Source organism: Pelobates fuscus, chromosome 12 (genome assembly GCF_036172605.1).
Source record: "Pelobates fuscus isolate aPelFus1 chromosome 12, aPelFus1.pri, whole genome shotgun sequence".
NCBI classification, from domain to species: Eukaryota; Metazoa; Chordata; class Amphibia; order Anura; family Pelobatidae; genus Pelobates; species Pelobates fuscus.
The window spans coordinates 100,269,794-100,287,383 of NC_086328.1; the positions used below are offsets into that span (position 1 = coordinate 100,269,794).

Sequence of the window (17,590 nt, forward strand, 5' to 3'; positions counted from 1 at the left end):
GTGCATGTTTAAAACTACAGAACAAAACCTTGCTTGGTGATGTTCCTGCATTTTCCTGGGCTCCGTTGCCTCCCTCCCCACATGCTCCCCAGGTTGGTGGGGGTGATCCCGGCCTACACTGACCAACTCAGAAACTCACAAAGCCAGCTACAGAATGTTTGTTACTGTACTGAACTTACCTAAAGGTTCCAAAATGGTTGACGTACGTGATTGTTTCTAGTAGGACTTACTAAAGGCATTTGACCGATTGTGCAACTCTTTTTAGCAGAAGTTGGCTACCAAATCATCACCTAATGTATCACAGCACACTCTTCATTGCCACGTTCTGACCTAGAAGAGCTGGAGGCTGTGGATGGTTACAATGTTCCCATTGTCTGCAGTTACAGGGCAAAATGGTGCTGGCAGACTTTCTTCAGGCAGCGGGCAATTAGGGTCATTTGACACTGGCACAGCTTCCACACACGAAGGCCCAGAAGCAGATATGTTACTTTACATAGAAGAATTGTACTCTGCACAGGCATTGGGACAACTCAGAATGCCTAATGCTTTCTGGCTGGAGAGCCCTGTGACACTAAGACAATGGGTTACTAACAGCACTCCACCTCCAGGGTACTTCCTATGCACACAGTTCATTTTTGGTGTTAAGAATTTTTATTTTACAAGATTTTATCTTTATTTTTATGATATTTTTGCCATTGACTTATTAGACTTATTAGAAAATATTAAAATGTCTGCTTGCTAGTCAGTGTCACGCTCTATTTGCTAATACATAAGAATTCTGTATGGCCCAATTGCACTAATAATAAGAGTAGTTATGCTTCCAGTTAATTGCCCAAATAAGTAATATGTAAACATGAGATGTTTCTATTAACCAAACATATATGTGACATGTAAAGTATCACTCTTGCTAACTATGCTGATATATCCTGGTACAAGTTTATTTATGTCTGTATCTTGCAATCATCTCAAAAATTGAAAGACCACAGCACAAATAATCCTCATAGGAAGGGTCCCTCACAGATGTTCTTGAGCATGTACAATGTAAATGTATAAACATGAGTGACATCTGATAGGAGGAAAGTGGATGTCATTAAAGACCTGCCTTTTGCCTTGTGTTGCAATATTAATTGTCCTACACAAGGAAAAGTCCATATTTTAATTTTTGTGAACATAAGCAGACATTTTGTTTTTGGAGATGGTGGGAGAGAAACATCATAAGTAAAAAAAGTGATTCAATAAATGGATGCTTTACAAATCTATATCATGGAAAATTAGTGTGTTTATTTTGCATGTTTTATTTATAGCAGGAAAAAAACTTGTTTAACTCAATTAAGCAATTAAGTCATTATTATCAATGAAGTTACTATGAAATAAATAAGTAATAGCCCTTGATTTAATTCACTTGAATTACAGTTAGATTGATATCTGTTAGAAGAAATATTTTCAAATGATTTGTCAACAGAAGTCACCATTTAAGTCTAAGGGAATTTTTGTAGATAAATAATTAGAACATTTGGAATCATTCTAATGTTGATTCAAATAAATTAAATTGTGGCTATAATAAGATCTCTTGAAGTTTACTCACGGCACATTGTTGGACTTCTCCAAGTCACGCAGGCTCCAGCTTCACTGCAAGCTTGGGCATATGCTGCTACAGCTGTACAGAAGCACTCACAATCTCCACCAGTGTCACAAGCACAGGCATCATTAACACAAGCATCATAATAATTAATGGGGTTGACCTAGAAGTTGAACACATGGACATTTTTTAACATAGAAGGAATAATTGTTAGTGAGTTGAATATTATATAATATATATGAACATTTCCACTAGCCATTGACAAGTAAAAATGTAGTTCTGGTGAGTAGAAATTCACCCTTGGTGAATGTGCCATGGACCCTCCATGCTTACAGTGGCAAGTAACTTATAGACCTGTCTAGTAGTGTAGTACAATATATACATACATGTATACAACTGAAAGGGAGACATTAACAAGTAAAACACATTTTAAATGTCTTAATGGTAATTATAGACAAAGCCAACCACTTTAACCCCTTAAGGGCGGTGCCAATTGTACAAGTTGTGATCAAAACAAAACGCATTCCCTGAATGGTACCATGGAACACTGCCTGCAGAGATGGACTCTGTGGATTGACTACCTGTTCCGACGACCGACTTAGAAAACCTAAACCATTGCGGCACTTTGGTGGAACGACTGAGATGGAACTAACTTCAAGCCCACTGGCGAGACAGGTGGGCGGGTTACATTACATTATGCTTCTTCGTGCCTGGTGAGGGTGCGGAGGGCGCTCTTTCTGACCGTACTGGGTCTGGGGGTCTCGGGTCGGCTGCCACCATCTTCACCTCCCCTTTTTTTATCTCTCTCTTCCCTATTTCATCTTCCTCTTCATATATTTCCCCTCTGTTGCCTCCCCTCTCCCCTACTCTCCCGCCAATCCCTGTCCCTAACTTTATACTCAGGCTAGTACTCTGAGGTGGGAACAAGGCAACTCTTACAACAATAGCCAGAAATGGCCTCCAGGTTAACTGAAGAGTAAGAGAGGCATAATTGGTCTGGGCGACGTATATACAAAAGTGGACACACTGGACTTGTCTCCCCCGACATCAATGGTGCATGCCGCCTACTTGATATGGCTGCCTAATATCTCCTAATATTTTCATCTATAAAGATCTAGTTGCCTAATGTTGATCGTTTGTCTATGCCTACACAACCCATGTATCTTGATCTGATCTACTCTTGCAATGCTTCACTCTACTGTATATCTATCTTTTCTGTGTAAAAAATAAAACTGTAAATAAAGATTGTCAATAAAACAAAACGTAAACAAAACCTGGAATTTGTGCTATTTGTCTGTTCAACCATAATTCAGCTCTTTCATATAAGTGCACCTACACTTATTATTTATCATTTTGTTCAGGAGAAACTGGGCTTTTATTTTATATCACATATTTATATATGAAACATAATTGAATGTGAATAAAATAAAAAAAATTGTGAGAAATTAAGAAAATGTGTTATGCATGACATTGTAACTGTGAATGTCATAATACTGTTAGATTTTACTGTAATAAAATACACATATTTGTATTCAGCAATGTCTCATAAGTACCACAGTACCCCCCATGTACAGGTTTTAGAAGTTTTTAGAAACTTACAGGGGTCAAATATAGGGCTTTCCACTTTTCCATTGAAATTTGCCAGATTGGTTTGCTGGGCCTATGTTGCATTTGAGACCGTATGGTAGCCCAGGAATGAAAATTTTTGACATACCATTTGTAAAAGTAGATAACCCAGGGTATTCAAAATGGGGTATGTCCAGTCTTTTTTAGTAAAAATTTAGTCACAAATACTGGCCAAAGTTAGCGTTTATATCTTTACATTTTTGCATTTTTCCCAAATAAACTGCCCTTCCACCAATGATATCATCAGTATTATACATTTTACTGCTCTAAAACATTCATATTTGTGTAGAGTAATATCTCATGAGTACAACAGTACCACTCATGTACAGGGTTTATGGTGTTTTGGAAAGTTACAGGGTCAAATATACGATTTGCCAATTTCGGCTTTTGCAAATTGAAATTTGCCAGGTTGGCTTTGTTGCCTTTGAGACAGTATGGCAGCCCAGAAATGAAAATGAAACCCACTGTGGCATCAAATTTGAAAAAGTAGACAACCCAGGGTATTTAAAATGGGGTATGTCCATTTTTTTTTTTACTAGCCACTTAGTCACAGACGCTGGCATTCATATTTTTTTATTTTTTACACAAAAACTGCACTTTTCCTGGTGATATCATCATCGTGATACGTTTTATGGTTTTAAAACACTGATATTTGTGTTTAGCGAAGTCTCCCAAGTACAATAGTACCCCCATGTCCAGGTTTTATGGTGTTTTGGAAACTTACAGAAATAAACATAGGACGTGCAAATTAAATTCTCTGGACTTACTCCCTGGGTTGTCAGGCTGGTCCCTCAAATTATAATTAATAAAATGACTTAATTATATTAAAAGACTACATAAATATACACATAGAATTTAAATATATACACATATATGGTGTATATACAACTATCAATATAAAAACACTTATTATGGATTGTATATGAAAATCATATATATATATATATATATATATATATATATATATATAATTTTATTTTTTTCCCTGACTGCTGTATTAACATATTTTAAATCTTATTTCACCAGCGGGTGGGGGGGTGGGGGGGCAGTCCCCTTGCTGGCAAATCCTCAGCCAGCTATGCTGACCTCTTTCAGAGCGATCACATGGCCCCCCCTCCAGGCAGTCCTCCAGAAGCTGATCATGGTGGAGGTGAGTACCACCTAGCTTCTGGTGCTCAAAGCCGGCTTTAAAGCCCATTATAATGGGGACGGCATAGAACGCCCTAACGGTGTTAACAGGTTAATATGTATATGTTTTTTTTAGAAAAGTCATACATTTGCTGGAACAAACTGCCAATTCGAGAATGAATTGGATTTGAATATGCTGCTTAAAGATTGACATCTTAACAGGTTTTTCTGTACATGGAAGTTGGTTATATAGAATGTTTCGGATTATACACAAAGCTTAGTATTATCTGCATGTATAAAGCCTGATTTAAATTAATCCACCTTTAATATCCCTTGTTAGATAACATTTTGCCCAGGGAAGAAGTAATTTGACTACCTTGCAGCACATGACGAACCCCAATAAAAAGGAATGCATTGAAAATAATAATCCCAAATTAGGTCATGGACAAGAAATTAAGAAGTCATTTATCACCATTTAAAAATTCTAATAGCTTTGTTGAAGTCAGTATGGTTTATAAATATCAATCATATGTTTGCATATATTTTTTGTTATTTACAACTTCAATACAGGACTTGTACAATACTCACCAGAGGATGACATGCTGCGAAGGTTTCACTGGTAATAACACTACACTGTCTCTGTGACCATGCTTTTCTGTATAAATTGGAAGAGCAAGGATCTCCAATTGCCACAGAATCTAAGCAGCTCGGGGAAAGTTTCCAGCTGTTGCCAAATTCAATAACATCTCCAACCACTGAGAAACTTCTGGTGGTAAAATCGTTGACTGAATTGCCATCATAGTTACCGCAAAGCCCACATACTTTACCCTATTAAAAAAAGATGTAACTCATTAAATCACCAAAACAATGTTAATCAAAGGTCAAAATAATAATGTGTTCTTAACAATATTTTTATTATAAGCTTATTGAAGTAGTTTTGGGGTAAACTGAATAAGGGTGACACATCTCTCCATGCTATCCAACCCCACCCTATGGTTAATCTGAAACCGTTATCAGGAGGTTTGCTAAAAACTAAGACTCTTAATGTGCCACTTTCACAATTTTTGGGCATTTTGAAGTTGTTCAAAAAATGTAGGGACTGCTTAAGAGCCTTGCCTGTTGCCTGCTGCTCAACTAATGTATAAGTCTTCTTTGCATAATAAATACTATATCCTTGAATATTCTGTGTTCCTAAAAAAATGCATGCTGGGCCATTCACAAAAGAGAGAATACAAATTGAATTTAAAATTTAACAGTTGCGGAAATGGAAAAATGCTCCTGTAATTCTTTGGCCATAAACTTTAAATTCACTTTAAATTCTTGCTTTAGTGAAAAAAAATCTCTTCAAAATCAGATAAAATAACCTCTTTAGGCAAAAAAAAAATCGAATTTTGAATCTATAATGTTTTAATAAATATATTTTAATATAGGAGCCTGCCTGTGGCACGTCCATTTATTACATTGTTTACTAAGGATTGTTGAAGGTCTTTTCTTCTTTAACCCCTTAAGGACACATGGCATGTGTGACATGTCATGATTCCCTTTTATTCCAGAAGCTTGGTCCTTAAGGGGTTAAAAACAGCAACAGATAGTTAGGCCTAAAAGGCTATTTTGGACATTTATTATCCTGCTATTATTTTGTTGTTTTATAGACATTGTAATATTTACGTTTATTATAAGTGTTTTATAAAAATATTTTCAATAGTTGGTGTATTTGTCCTTTGATGTTTGAGTTACAATACCTTCTAGTAAACACGTGTATATATTTTCTAAGTAATGTAAAGTGAATCCCAGAAAAGCCAATTACACCACATACATCATTTCAATTTTGTTTTTATAGAATATTTTTATTTATTATCTTTTTGGCAGCACGGTCTAGGCAAGTACTTGTAGTTACTGCTAATGGTTTCTTTTTTTATTTTGTGTGCTTTAACCCCTTAAGGACACATGACATGTGTGACATGCCATGATTCCCTTTTATTCCAGAAGTTTGGTCCTTAAGGGGTTAAATTTTATTGCTTCACCTTAGTCTTGACCAATGTATACCACTCTGTGAGCTGTATTTACATTGTATGTGTTAGTTATGCTAATACAGCTAATGAATTATCTTATGAAGAGAATATTTCTACTTTGAATTTCCGTTTCAACTTACAGTTTCCATCATACAGATTTGAAAAGTTAAATTTTATATCTGCCCCACTTTTCATTTTTTTCTCCTTAAGTATATCAGTTTGTAAGCAAATTAAAAACTCTTTGGAGGTTGAAGCAGCATCATTTACTTCCTTCTAATATGGATGTTACGGGATAAACTGTACATTCTATTCAATAATATACACTTGTAATAGCACTGCCTACTTTTGAATTATGACAGATACACTCATTATATATGACTGATATCACTAATTCAACACTAAGCATGTATGCTATAGAGTTCCCTATAAAGATTTGAAAAATATTTCTTAAATGGAATGGCCAAAGCATCATTAAACTCAAACCTAGATATGCCTATAATCAGGTACTGCAGCTACACAAGATTATTCTGTATAATCCCCAGTGTCCCCATCTAGCCTCTGCCCTTGTTCAAAGCACATTTTTACTTTGAAATGGGTGCCTTGAGTAATCATTACATACAGTTAATATGTCTGCGCCACCGAAGTCAGATGTTTTATTGCACGTAAATCATCACCCAAACCATATATAAGGAAATCTTGAGCTCAAGATTTGAGCAGACCCATAAATTGTTACTTGTTAAATTATATACACAGGCTGGATGAACTTACCTTGAAATTGGACTCCAGCTTAATATATATGCTAGTTTTCTGATCCCACGTCAAAACCAACCCATTCACTGCTTCAATCACCATATATATTCCCATTTGGTGCACTTTGTATGGAACATTTTGACCAGCATTTCTTTGTACAACTTGCAAATTATCCTCAGCAAGTATCAGTTCAGTGTTCTGCAAATGTAATGAATAAACACAAAAAAATATATAGCATTAGACATCTAATTTTCAGTTTTAGCTGTTACGAACCATTTCCTTTCTATGTAATTTGTTCACATACGGAACTTACTCCAAGATAGACTTTGATGGATTTAGAGCATGTAGTTCCTGTAGTACCACAAGGGATATTTTCTGTGATGATGCGGAATGAACCTCCAGCACTATCACCACAGTAATCCTGTGAAGAAAAATGATGATGTTATTTAACTTTCAGTGTACCAGACAATGATATAAAAATAATTATCCACAATTGCAGAACCCAATGCTACAGATTTTATTTGTAAAGATCAAGTGAGTTCAATCAGACACTCTTCTATACGCGGAGCAATGTGATTAGAAACAAGCACCATGCTACTGCTAATGTCCCAGAATTACTCTTTTTAAATTACCCAGTAAGTCCAATTTCATAAGTACAATTACTGCTGCTACATAATCACCATACAATGTATAGGCCTGTCTTCTGTACACTAACATTTTTGATTATTAACAAATAATGAATAAAGTTTAACTCTGAAATATAACCATTATTATGTTTATTGTTCTCTTAACATGCCTTATATGCCAAAATTAGAAAAATTAATTTACTTGAGCCAATGTGTATTCACAGTCTCCATTGAAACTGTATCTCTTGCTGTCAAAGGTAACATAGTGTCCATCTCCGTACACAGAGCATGTTGACATGCATGATTCAGTGGTGCAGTCCCAATTTCTTTTCCGACATACACTGTGACAAACAAAATCATTTAGAAAATTCCACATTCAGCATCGAGAACTGGCACATATCAAGTAAGCAAGTGAAGTTGTACTTCAATAATTCATCAATGTCTAAAGTCTTGTTTTAGATGTATGGGGAACTCACCAAGTATTGCATTTCATATTGATCTTGGCACCTGGCAGGTAGACTTCATTGTTGTGTAGACATGGGCATTGATCCTCCGTGACACAGCCTCCTTTTCCATCAGTGATATATCCTGCAGGACACATGCAGCCGGACACACACTGTGTACTGTACTGCATAGGGGAATACATAAAGAAAATATTACACCTACAAAACCAACAACAACATGTCTTCACATATTCCAGGCCATCTTGTGACCTCAGAAGGTGAGTTACCTCCATGAACATTAAATAAAAACACAATATGTAAGGTTTACAATAAAACTCCAAGCACTGTAACCACTACAGCTCACTGAATTTATTATGATGCCAGAAACGCCTGCCATTGTAACTAGTCAAACTGTTTTTTTAACGTTTTGTCTAGGGTCGGCCGAGCACTACTCCCGCCTAAAAATATCAAAATATAGGACATTGCCAACAGAAAAAAACTGATGCCTCTTGTATGGGTTATTGGGCATGGAGGAACCCTTTAACTTTCACCTTTCTATTCGAAAAGTCACTTCAGTAATAAGCCTAAATGATCACACAAACACATTATACTCCTAACTAAGTAATAGTATGTGTGCGTCCATTATGCAGTGCATGCCATGCGTGTCACCATATCCTGTACGTAGCTCCTCTGTTGCATTTTATATCGGGCCATTGCCATTGACATGTCCCTCTGTTTCTATTAGCTTGGGTGCTCGTTTTAGTTTTTTACTCTTTATGAATGAAACTGCTAGTGTTAACATACATCATAACATTACATAATCCCTGCTGGTAAATGGTTAATGGGATATGCTCTGCCCTCACATTGAATAAAATGGGATGAACATTTTTAAAGCTACATCCTGATCCGGGCAAATTGCATAAAGTGAGAGGACTGCACACATTGCATCCCTTTAAGTTGCCTATTTATGAAGCATTGTCGATAGCAGGCTGATCCATAAGAAGTTGATAAAAAGGAATTTGGATGTTTTCAGATTACTTACACAATTCATATCCAGGGTTTGACAGCTCTTCTGGCATTCAGATCCCTTCGTGCCAGCAGTTTTGTTGGTGCAATCAAAATAGAACATGGGGGCGCTACATGCTGAAAAATATGTTTCAAGCATTTATTAAAGAACAATACCATATTTACAAACATATACATCTGCAAGGATTTTGTAAGTTGTAGAAAATATTAGAATATCATTTCAGAAGTGAAAGCAACTTGGTTATAATGATATTTTTCAAAATAAAAAGCTAAATAATTTTTTTACATAAATCCAAAAAGGCTATGCATCCGGGCAAATTGCATAAAGTGAGAGGACTGCACCCATTGCATCCCTTTAAGTTGCCTATTTATGAAGCATTGTCGATAGCAGTGTTCAAGAATGGCATAATATTCACTACAGGATCTTTTGGATTTAGGATTTCAGCTTGCTATCCAAAGTAATCTTCTACTCTCTAAATGTTAAAAGAATCAAGATGAGGACTGATTTGGCCATTCAGTACATGCTGTAACATAAATGTAGATAAATATTCTTTAACCCCTTAAGGACCAAACTTCTGGAATAAAAGGGAATCATGACATGTCACACATGTCATGTGTCCTTAAGGGGTTAAACAACTTGCAACACCCATGACATCTCAAAGCTAGACCAAATAGTGAGAGCGAGAAAAGGTCAGAGTGCAATATAAAACCATCAGGGTTATTTACTAAAGTGAGAATTGTTGGGAATTTAAAATTAATTGAAAGTGAATTTCAAATATAAGGTCAACGTAAATTAACTGGAAACATAGTGGACATGGAGAATTTTCCCAATTCAGCTTTTTTGACCTTAAACTTGAGATTCACTTTGAATTCCCAAAAATTCTCACTTTACTGAATAACCCTGAAGGTGTCCCCTGCCTCAGATCAGAATAAGATAGGATGTAATATCACAAAATATAAGAGAGCTAAAGGAGGGCAGATTTAGTAAAATATATAAATAAATAAATGAATAAATAATGAAGAACATATTATCTTACAGGTAACTTGAGGTTTTTCTCCCATACAGTCCAGTTTTCCTTTGGTACAAGTGCTGTAATGCAGAAAAAAAAGTTAAATAGTAAGAGGTTTTGCAATAAAATGTTTATATATAATAAAAAGGTATGGATATTTATTTTATATACTATTTAGCTATTGGAAAACAATAGAGCACAGTCATATATTAAAATAAATTACATTATGATGTAAAGTTACACAGAGAGTTATTGTGTGAAGTGTCAGGTATTCAAAGTTAATTTCAAACTTGAGGTCTCCGTAGCCAAACTGGAAAATAAACCCTCAAATTACCAATGTTTTCAGTTTGGTTATTTTGGCATAGCATTTTAAATTCACTTTGAATCTGAGATAAGTCACAGTTTTCTAACTTACCCTGTAAAATTGAAAAAAAAAATATTGTACTGGATTCAGGGAGTTAAATAATAAGATAAGTAAATTATCAATATTTTTTTATAAATACATTGGACTTCAGTTAATTACAGTTAATTTTGTTCTAGTGGGGTTTGTTTTATTTCCTGTAATCTGTACGTAGAATAAAACATACATACCACAAAGCCCCATTGTCATGGACCACTTCCCCTGGAGGTACTGCCGTGCCCTTGTAATAACAGGGACAGGAAGTAGGGAGAACACATACGCCGGAGTCATCTAGATAGGTTCCATTCTGACATATGCAGCCATCAACAGGTACAAATGAGATGTCGCAAGTGATGTCATGTTCACTGAGGGAACGGCAGGTGGACTGACATGTTCTAACATGATAGCTGTACATCAAAGTTTTGGGGCAGGTGGAGGTATAGGTATCTGAAGATTAAAGAACATTTTACATTGCAAGAGAATATAGAGAATACATTATTATATTCTACTTGGTGCTCTGCTATATTAGCAAGTTTTATTAAGCGGTCTACAGATATTACACATACTTTAAAGCTGGGCTACATGCATATTAAACCACCGTAGAAATCTATGCTTGTCACTATATTAGTGAAATCATTAGCTTTCGTACTTACTGCAGATATTTTTTCTCCATCCCTTGAGAACAATTCCTGCTGAAGAGCATGCATGGGCGTATGACGAAAGTGCAGCACACATGCAGTCCTCTGTGTTTTCACAATTGCATGTGTCAAACATACAGTTCTGTAAGAATCAAAACACTTTATAAAACAACTTAGAAAGGTCTTATCGAAATGATTTAGTATACCGCACAGATTCAAATTTCAAATCCATGCTAAATAACAATGAGGAGTTGTGATTTAATAATTCTGGGCATCTGTATTTGAAAATAACTATTTAAAATGACATTACTTACTGATTGATAAGTGGTTGGATTCACTTTCAGATGACAGGCTGCGAATGGTCCATTAGGGTCTGTGATCAGAGCGCACCAGTGTTCTGCATATTGCTCTATGTAAAACAGTTAAACATGATTTAGAGCACAATCTGGTCAAAACAAGTTCTACAAAGAAACATATCAATTACCTTCTCTATCCTACAAGCTGACTTTCTACATAAAGTGACACTCCAGGCATGAGTTAAGCCATTCTCTTGTAGTGCATTATATATATTGCATAACACATATATTACATTCAAATGTGTGACATGTCATGATTCCCTTTTATTCCAGAAGTTTGGTCCTTAAGGGGTTAAAGACATTATCTGAAGTTAAATGCAATCATTCTAAATTCACATTGCACCTCAATATTCTTTGCATGAAAGATAAACTACTTGATTTGCTAACTGGGATGTACCACACCTACAAGTCAATACACATTTTTTCTTACAACCTCTTCTTTGTACCCTTAATGTTTTTTACAAAGAATAACTATATTTTCTATTCCATATGTGCATTTAAATTATGTACATATTTTTTTTCTCACATTCTTATAATTTTCTTTATAGTGCATTAATTATTAGCAATGATTACAAGGTAATAAATCACCAAAACAGTTAACAGGCAACCAATTTAGAAAATCTGTTGAAAGATTGGAGTTATAAAAAGAGTCTAGAAACTACACACCAAAATCGCAATTAACAGTGCCAAACCATCTTCATCCAAACAAACAACTGTATGGCGTGTTACTAATTTGAGGCATTAAGTGCATGTAAAGTGTAACAGCTTAATGCTTTGTGTGCAAAGCTAGCATACTGGTCAGTCACCCAGCATTTTCAGAGTGTTGCTAAAGGCATGCCAGTACATAATACATATTGCACATAAATTGCAGAATCACGTTAGCACTGATGGTGTCTAATCTGCTGTCATAATCAATATAAAATCTGTACCTGATATTGATAGTGTACTACCTGATAGTATAGTAAAGTAGATGATTATCTGGCACGCTAATGATCTTTAACCTCTTTAAGACCAGATAAGTAAGGAGTATCACACTAACATGTGATTTGCCCAACCATGTTACCACACTCCCCAACACCAAGGGTGGATTATGCAAAGAGCAATGTTTCAGCAATCTCTGCAGGGTCCTAGTGGCCTTTGCATAGTTTTAGAGAGATAGTTCCCTGGTATCCCCAAAAGCAGAACACAGGGAACAAAGTTGGGATGACAGGACAGGAACTGAAAAAACGTGACTGCCCCACCAAATTTGTGATGGTTGGGAGGCCTGTGATACTACAGGAGTTAAGCATCGTGTCTAGTTCCTGTGATGAAATAATGTAAATAAATATGCATGACATACCATTTTCAATGCTAAGTGAACATGGGTTTTCAAAACTGTTCTTGACATTAGGGCAGTCAGCTTGGGTCTTCCATGTGTTGGCAAAAGAGGATCCTGTCCCTTCAACCACTCCACTGAGCACTGTGAAGTCATCAGCTTGAATTTTGTTGAAGTTGCCACAGAGTCCTGTTAGACAAAATATATTGTGTTATGTTCTTTGATAAGAGTTTATTTTAAGGTTGTAGCAAACTGAAACCATGAGCAACATAACTGTTCAATTGAGTATGCATGTGTACAATACTATATCACTAAACAAGAATATAGATGGATGGATGGATGGAGACAGAGGGGTAAAGGAGAGTTAGGTAATATGCGTTCTCATAACAATGCTGTCAACCCATTCTGTGTATTGAAGCACACATATCTGACCAGCCTCAGTTTGAATATTAACCATGTCTCCCCAGGCTTACAATCTGTTTCTGTTCAGTCTCTCTCTGCTCTCAATCATATCATAGCTGCGTGTCAATAAGTTTACACTGTGGGCTGCTGGCCATACAAATGTAATACAGTTAAAGGGCCACTATAGTGCCGGGAAAACATACTCGTTTTCCTGGCACTATAGTGCCCTGAGGGTGCCCCCACCCTCAGGGACCCCCTCCCGCCGGGCTCTGGGGAGAGGAAAGGGGTTAAAACTTACCTTTCTCCCGCGCCGGGCGGGGAGCTCTCCTCCTCCGATCCTCCTCCGATCCTCCCATTCGGCTGAATGCGCACGCGCGGCAAGAGCTGCTCGCGCATTCAGCCGGTCACATAGGAAAGCATTATCAATGCTTTCCTATGGATGCTTGCGTGCTCTCACTGTGATTTTCACAGTGAGAATCACGCAAGCGCCTCTAGCGGCTGTCAGTGAGACAGCCACTAGAGGATTTGAGGGCTGGATTAACCCATTTATAAACATAGCAGTTTCTCTGAAACTGCTATGTTTATAAAAAAATGGGTTAACCCTAGCTGGACCTGGCACCCAGACCACTTCATTAAGCTGAAGTGGTCTGGGTGCCTATAGTGGTCCTTTAACGGGGTGAGTTGTTATTCAGTTTAGTTTTGCCTCAGTACAAAGGATGACTGCTTGTCTGTAATGTTCATATTTTAACTACAAGCGTATTGTAGTTTATTAAGCAAGCTATGTGAAATCTCCATAAACATTTTTAATTAGGGATACAAATATTATCACATGCCTGTTGTACTGTTCTGTTTTCTCACTTTTATATATACTAGTTGTATATTTCAGTTGAATATGTAGATTCTCTTTATTATTGGTTGTCGAGAAACAAGTTAGTAGTTAATTAATTACTAATAATTAATTAATTCCCATTTTTGGCCTAAATACCTCTGTCCCTCTTTTCTTTTATAGTGCCCCCCCTTTTTAAGAGCTCCATATTTTTGGTGTGTCTAAGTGTATACAAAAAGCGCCAAAGAAATAATACTCACTGTAATGTGTCTTTAAATTACAACAAATGTGTTACACATCAGTCTAATAATGTTCTAAATTGCATTTTAGTGTTATACATTGTCATTAGTAAATCACCTTAATTTCTTAGAACAGCCCTGCCCCTATCCCCACCCCCACCCACACCCCTAAAATTAAAGAGTCCATACTTGTGCATTTGAATTGAAATGAGTTAAGCTTAATGTTATCACATTTTTTTTCTGTGGGGTTTAGATATTATAGCTATATTTATATATATATGTAATACAATGTTAAACAAATATTTGCACACCAGTCAAACCATAAGACTTGCTTTTCACACAGAAATGAGACATTTGCAGTGTTGTTACTACTGCAAAGGATTCTGGGTGGGCACATGCAATTTAGTTCAACAAAGAATCACATTTTTGCCTCATTCTATTTTTGTACATGTAAGACCAAAGTATCTGAACTGGAAGAGTTGCTGACTTTGAGAATTTTTCCAATTTGATTATTTTGACCTTGAATTTGAAATCTACTTTCCGTTCACTTTGAATTCTCACTTTAATGCATATACCTGATAGTGGTACATCATTTTAGGTGTTCTTTTGGGGGGAGTGCAGTAATAAATATTTTGTTGAGAATCTAGATGTTTTCTCACAGGGTTTTCTTTGTTGCTACTGTGAATAATGCGTTTTTAGATGCTTTCTTAGTGCTCTAAATTGTTGGGTGTGTTCCGATATTATGATAATTTTTCCTTATTGATAAAAGTATAGATGTGTATGCTAACTCGATAGTGTTATTCTGGGAATTAAAAGTATCCATTTGAAAGGTGGCCAAGTAATTAAATTGGTATCTAATCTACCAATGAAGGGAAAAACAATATAGTTCATAAAGAATATGAACCATTTCTTACCACCAATGATTTGTACATTTCTTTTCATTCAATTCAATGAATTGGTGGAAATTCAAAGCTAATTCAAAGCAAATTTAAAAATTTATGCCAAAATAGCTGAATTAGAGAATATCTTCAACCGCATTTTATTTTAAGTTTGACTAGTTTAGCCCTAAATTTGAATTTCATTTTGAATTTATTTTGAATTCTTGGCAATTCTTATTTTAGTGAAACCCCTGTGTTTTCTTATTAGCCTGAAAAAAAAAACTATTTGCAAATGTCTTACCGCAGAGTTTACTTGAATAGGATGGGTCAACATTGAGATACACTTGCATCATAGGAACAAGTTGAACTTGAATCTGGACTCCGATTGCAGTCTGCACGATTATGAAAAAGGTGGAAGGCTTGAAGATTGTAACACTTGCTGTGGAACAAAACAAAAATGATTTTGTATTTATTTTGCATAGTTGATTATTATTTTAAGTGAATTTCAACTTCTCAAATTCTGAATTTGTTACAATTTTTGTTCAATTTCTAGTCTGCCAAACCACATTGAAATAAATATTTCTTATCTATTAACTGTAACAAATACCATCAGGCCTCATTTAAAGGAACACTATAGGGTCAAGAACACAACCATGTATTCCTGATCCTATAGTGCTAAACCCACCATTTAGGTGACTTGCTCCCCCCTTAGCCCCTTAAAAGCAATTAAAACTCACTTAATTTCCAGTGCTGCTCGGGTCCGTGGGCGCTGGCTCCGCCTGCCCCTTTGGTAACATAATCAGAATTGCCGATTTTTAGCCAATCGAATGTTTTCCCATGGGGAAAGCATTGGATTGGATAAAATCAGCAAGGGGACGGGGCCAAACACCGTTTTGGCCAATCAGAACCTCCTCATAGAGATGCATTGAATCAATGCATCTCTATGAGGAAAATCCACCGTCCCCATGGACAGCATGGAGATGATGAAAGGCAGTTCTGCCTACTGTGCAGCACTGAGCCAGGATGCACCTCCAGTGGCCATCTGAGGAGTGGCCACTTGGAGGTTTCCCTCGGGGCAATGTAAACACTGCCTTTTCTCTGAAAAGATAGTGTTTGCATGAAAATGCCTGCATATAATGATTATAGTCACCAGAACAACTACATTAAGCTGTAGTTGTTCTGGTGACCATAGTGTCCCTTTGGGAATAAACTAAAATTCTACATAAGAAGAAAAGTTGGTTGTCTTTTCTGTTACAGATGAGCAATATCAAGCTAAAAGGCAATGGTATTGTATTTACTTAAAGTAAGTCTTAAGGACCCAAGGAGATGTATGAACAGAAATAGCATACCTGTTGACACTGGAAGTTGTGTAAAGACAGAGTTCACATAAACACTTCCACAAGGTTTAATATAAATTAGCTGTTGGGTGAGCACAAAAGAAAATTGTCATTTAAAGAGCAAACACAAAACAGCAATTCAAAAATATATTTGATGCTACAAAACTTACCTCATTTCCACCATCTAAAATAAGGGTGATACTTTTTAGGCAAGTCTCTGTATTAGTCAGACCACACTGAAGAATTTCTCCAAGGATACTAAAGGTGGGCCTGTTACACGTCTAAATTAAAGAAATGAAGCAACATGAATGATGCTGTAGGTTTCACATGCATCCTGAGGTATAGAAATTTGTATTACTTAGGTCAATGTTATTCATCTTATCAATCTTGGAAGGTTGATAGGCAAAACTTACCTTGCCGGGAATTGATACTTTGACATTGAAGCACTGTGCAAGGGTACTTTCCATTAAACTATCTCACTGAATTATGTAGTTACTATGTTTTAGATTACATTTTTTTTTTACTATGTACAAGAACACCACGATTTTTATATCTGCTTACCTTGGCCAAGACATAACTGCAGTCTCCATGAAATGTGTATTGCGTGGCATCAAAAGAGGTTATATGAGAGCCTCCCACAACAGAGCAGGATCCTAAGCAAGCATCTTCGGCACATTTCCACTTGCCATCAGCACAGGTGCTGAAAGGTATAATTACAAATAATATATATATATATTATAAATATATATATTAAAAAAAAAAAAAATAATATATATATATATATATTTTTTTTTTTTATTATTATTTTTTATTATTTTATTATTATATATATGCCAAAGTACCAGAGTATTGCAGTATGCAATGATACCTTTTTTATTGGACTAACATTACATATATATTATACATTTCTTCATATTTTTAATTGTTTAGATTGTTGATAGTGAAAGATAATATTGGAATTAATTTTAGGTTTTCACACTTAAAAGAAGAGGCACTCTC

General features: G+C 35.9%; 1 protein-coding gene across 1 annotated transcript in view; it reads right to left on the reverse strand.

Moving 5' to 3' along the window:
* LOC134578526 (mucin-5AC-like) overlaps nucleotides 1-17,590 on the reverse strand; it is a 62,815-nt gene that overhangs the window by 31,226 nt on the left and 13,999 nt on the right. Inside the window, exons 12-27 of the mRNA XM_063437509.1 lie at nucleotides 17,153-17,291; nucleotides 16,762-16,872; nucleotides 16,604-16,673; nucleotides 15,556-15,693; nucleotides 12,934-13,098; nucleotides 11,553-11,647; nucleotides 11,254-11,380; nucleotides 10,792-11,047; nucleotides 10,228-10,280; nucleotides 9,207-9,307; nucleotides 8,198-8,349; nucleotides 7,924-8,062; nucleotides 7,409-7,516; nucleotides 7,114-7,293; nucleotides 4,922-5,161; nucleotides 1,586-1,742 (exon numbers count right to left, since the gene is read on the reverse strand). Coding sequence (XP_063293579.1) covers nucleotides 1,586-1,742; nucleotides 4,922-5,161; nucleotides 7,114-7,293; nucleotides 7,409-7,516; nucleotides 7,924-8,062; nucleotides 8,198-8,349; nucleotides 9,207-9,307; nucleotides 10,228-10,280; nucleotides 10,792-11,047; nucleotides 11,254-11,380; nucleotides 11,553-11,647; nucleotides 12,934-13,098; nucleotides 15,556-15,693; nucleotides 16,604-16,673; nucleotides 16,762-16,872; nucleotides 17,153-17,291 — 2,231 coding nt within the window. The remainder of the gene's footprint in view (nucleotides 1-1,585; nucleotides 1,743-4,921; nucleotides 5,162-7,113; nucleotides 7,294-7,408; nucleotides 7,517-7,923; nucleotides 8,063-8,197; nucleotides 8,350-9,206; nucleotides 9,308-10,227; nucleotides 10,281-10,791; nucleotides 11,048-11,253; nucleotides 11,381-11,552; nucleotides 11,648-12,933; nucleotides 13,099-15,555; nucleotides 15,694-16,603; nucleotides 16,674-16,761; nucleotides 16,873-17,152; nucleotides 17,292-17,590) is intronic.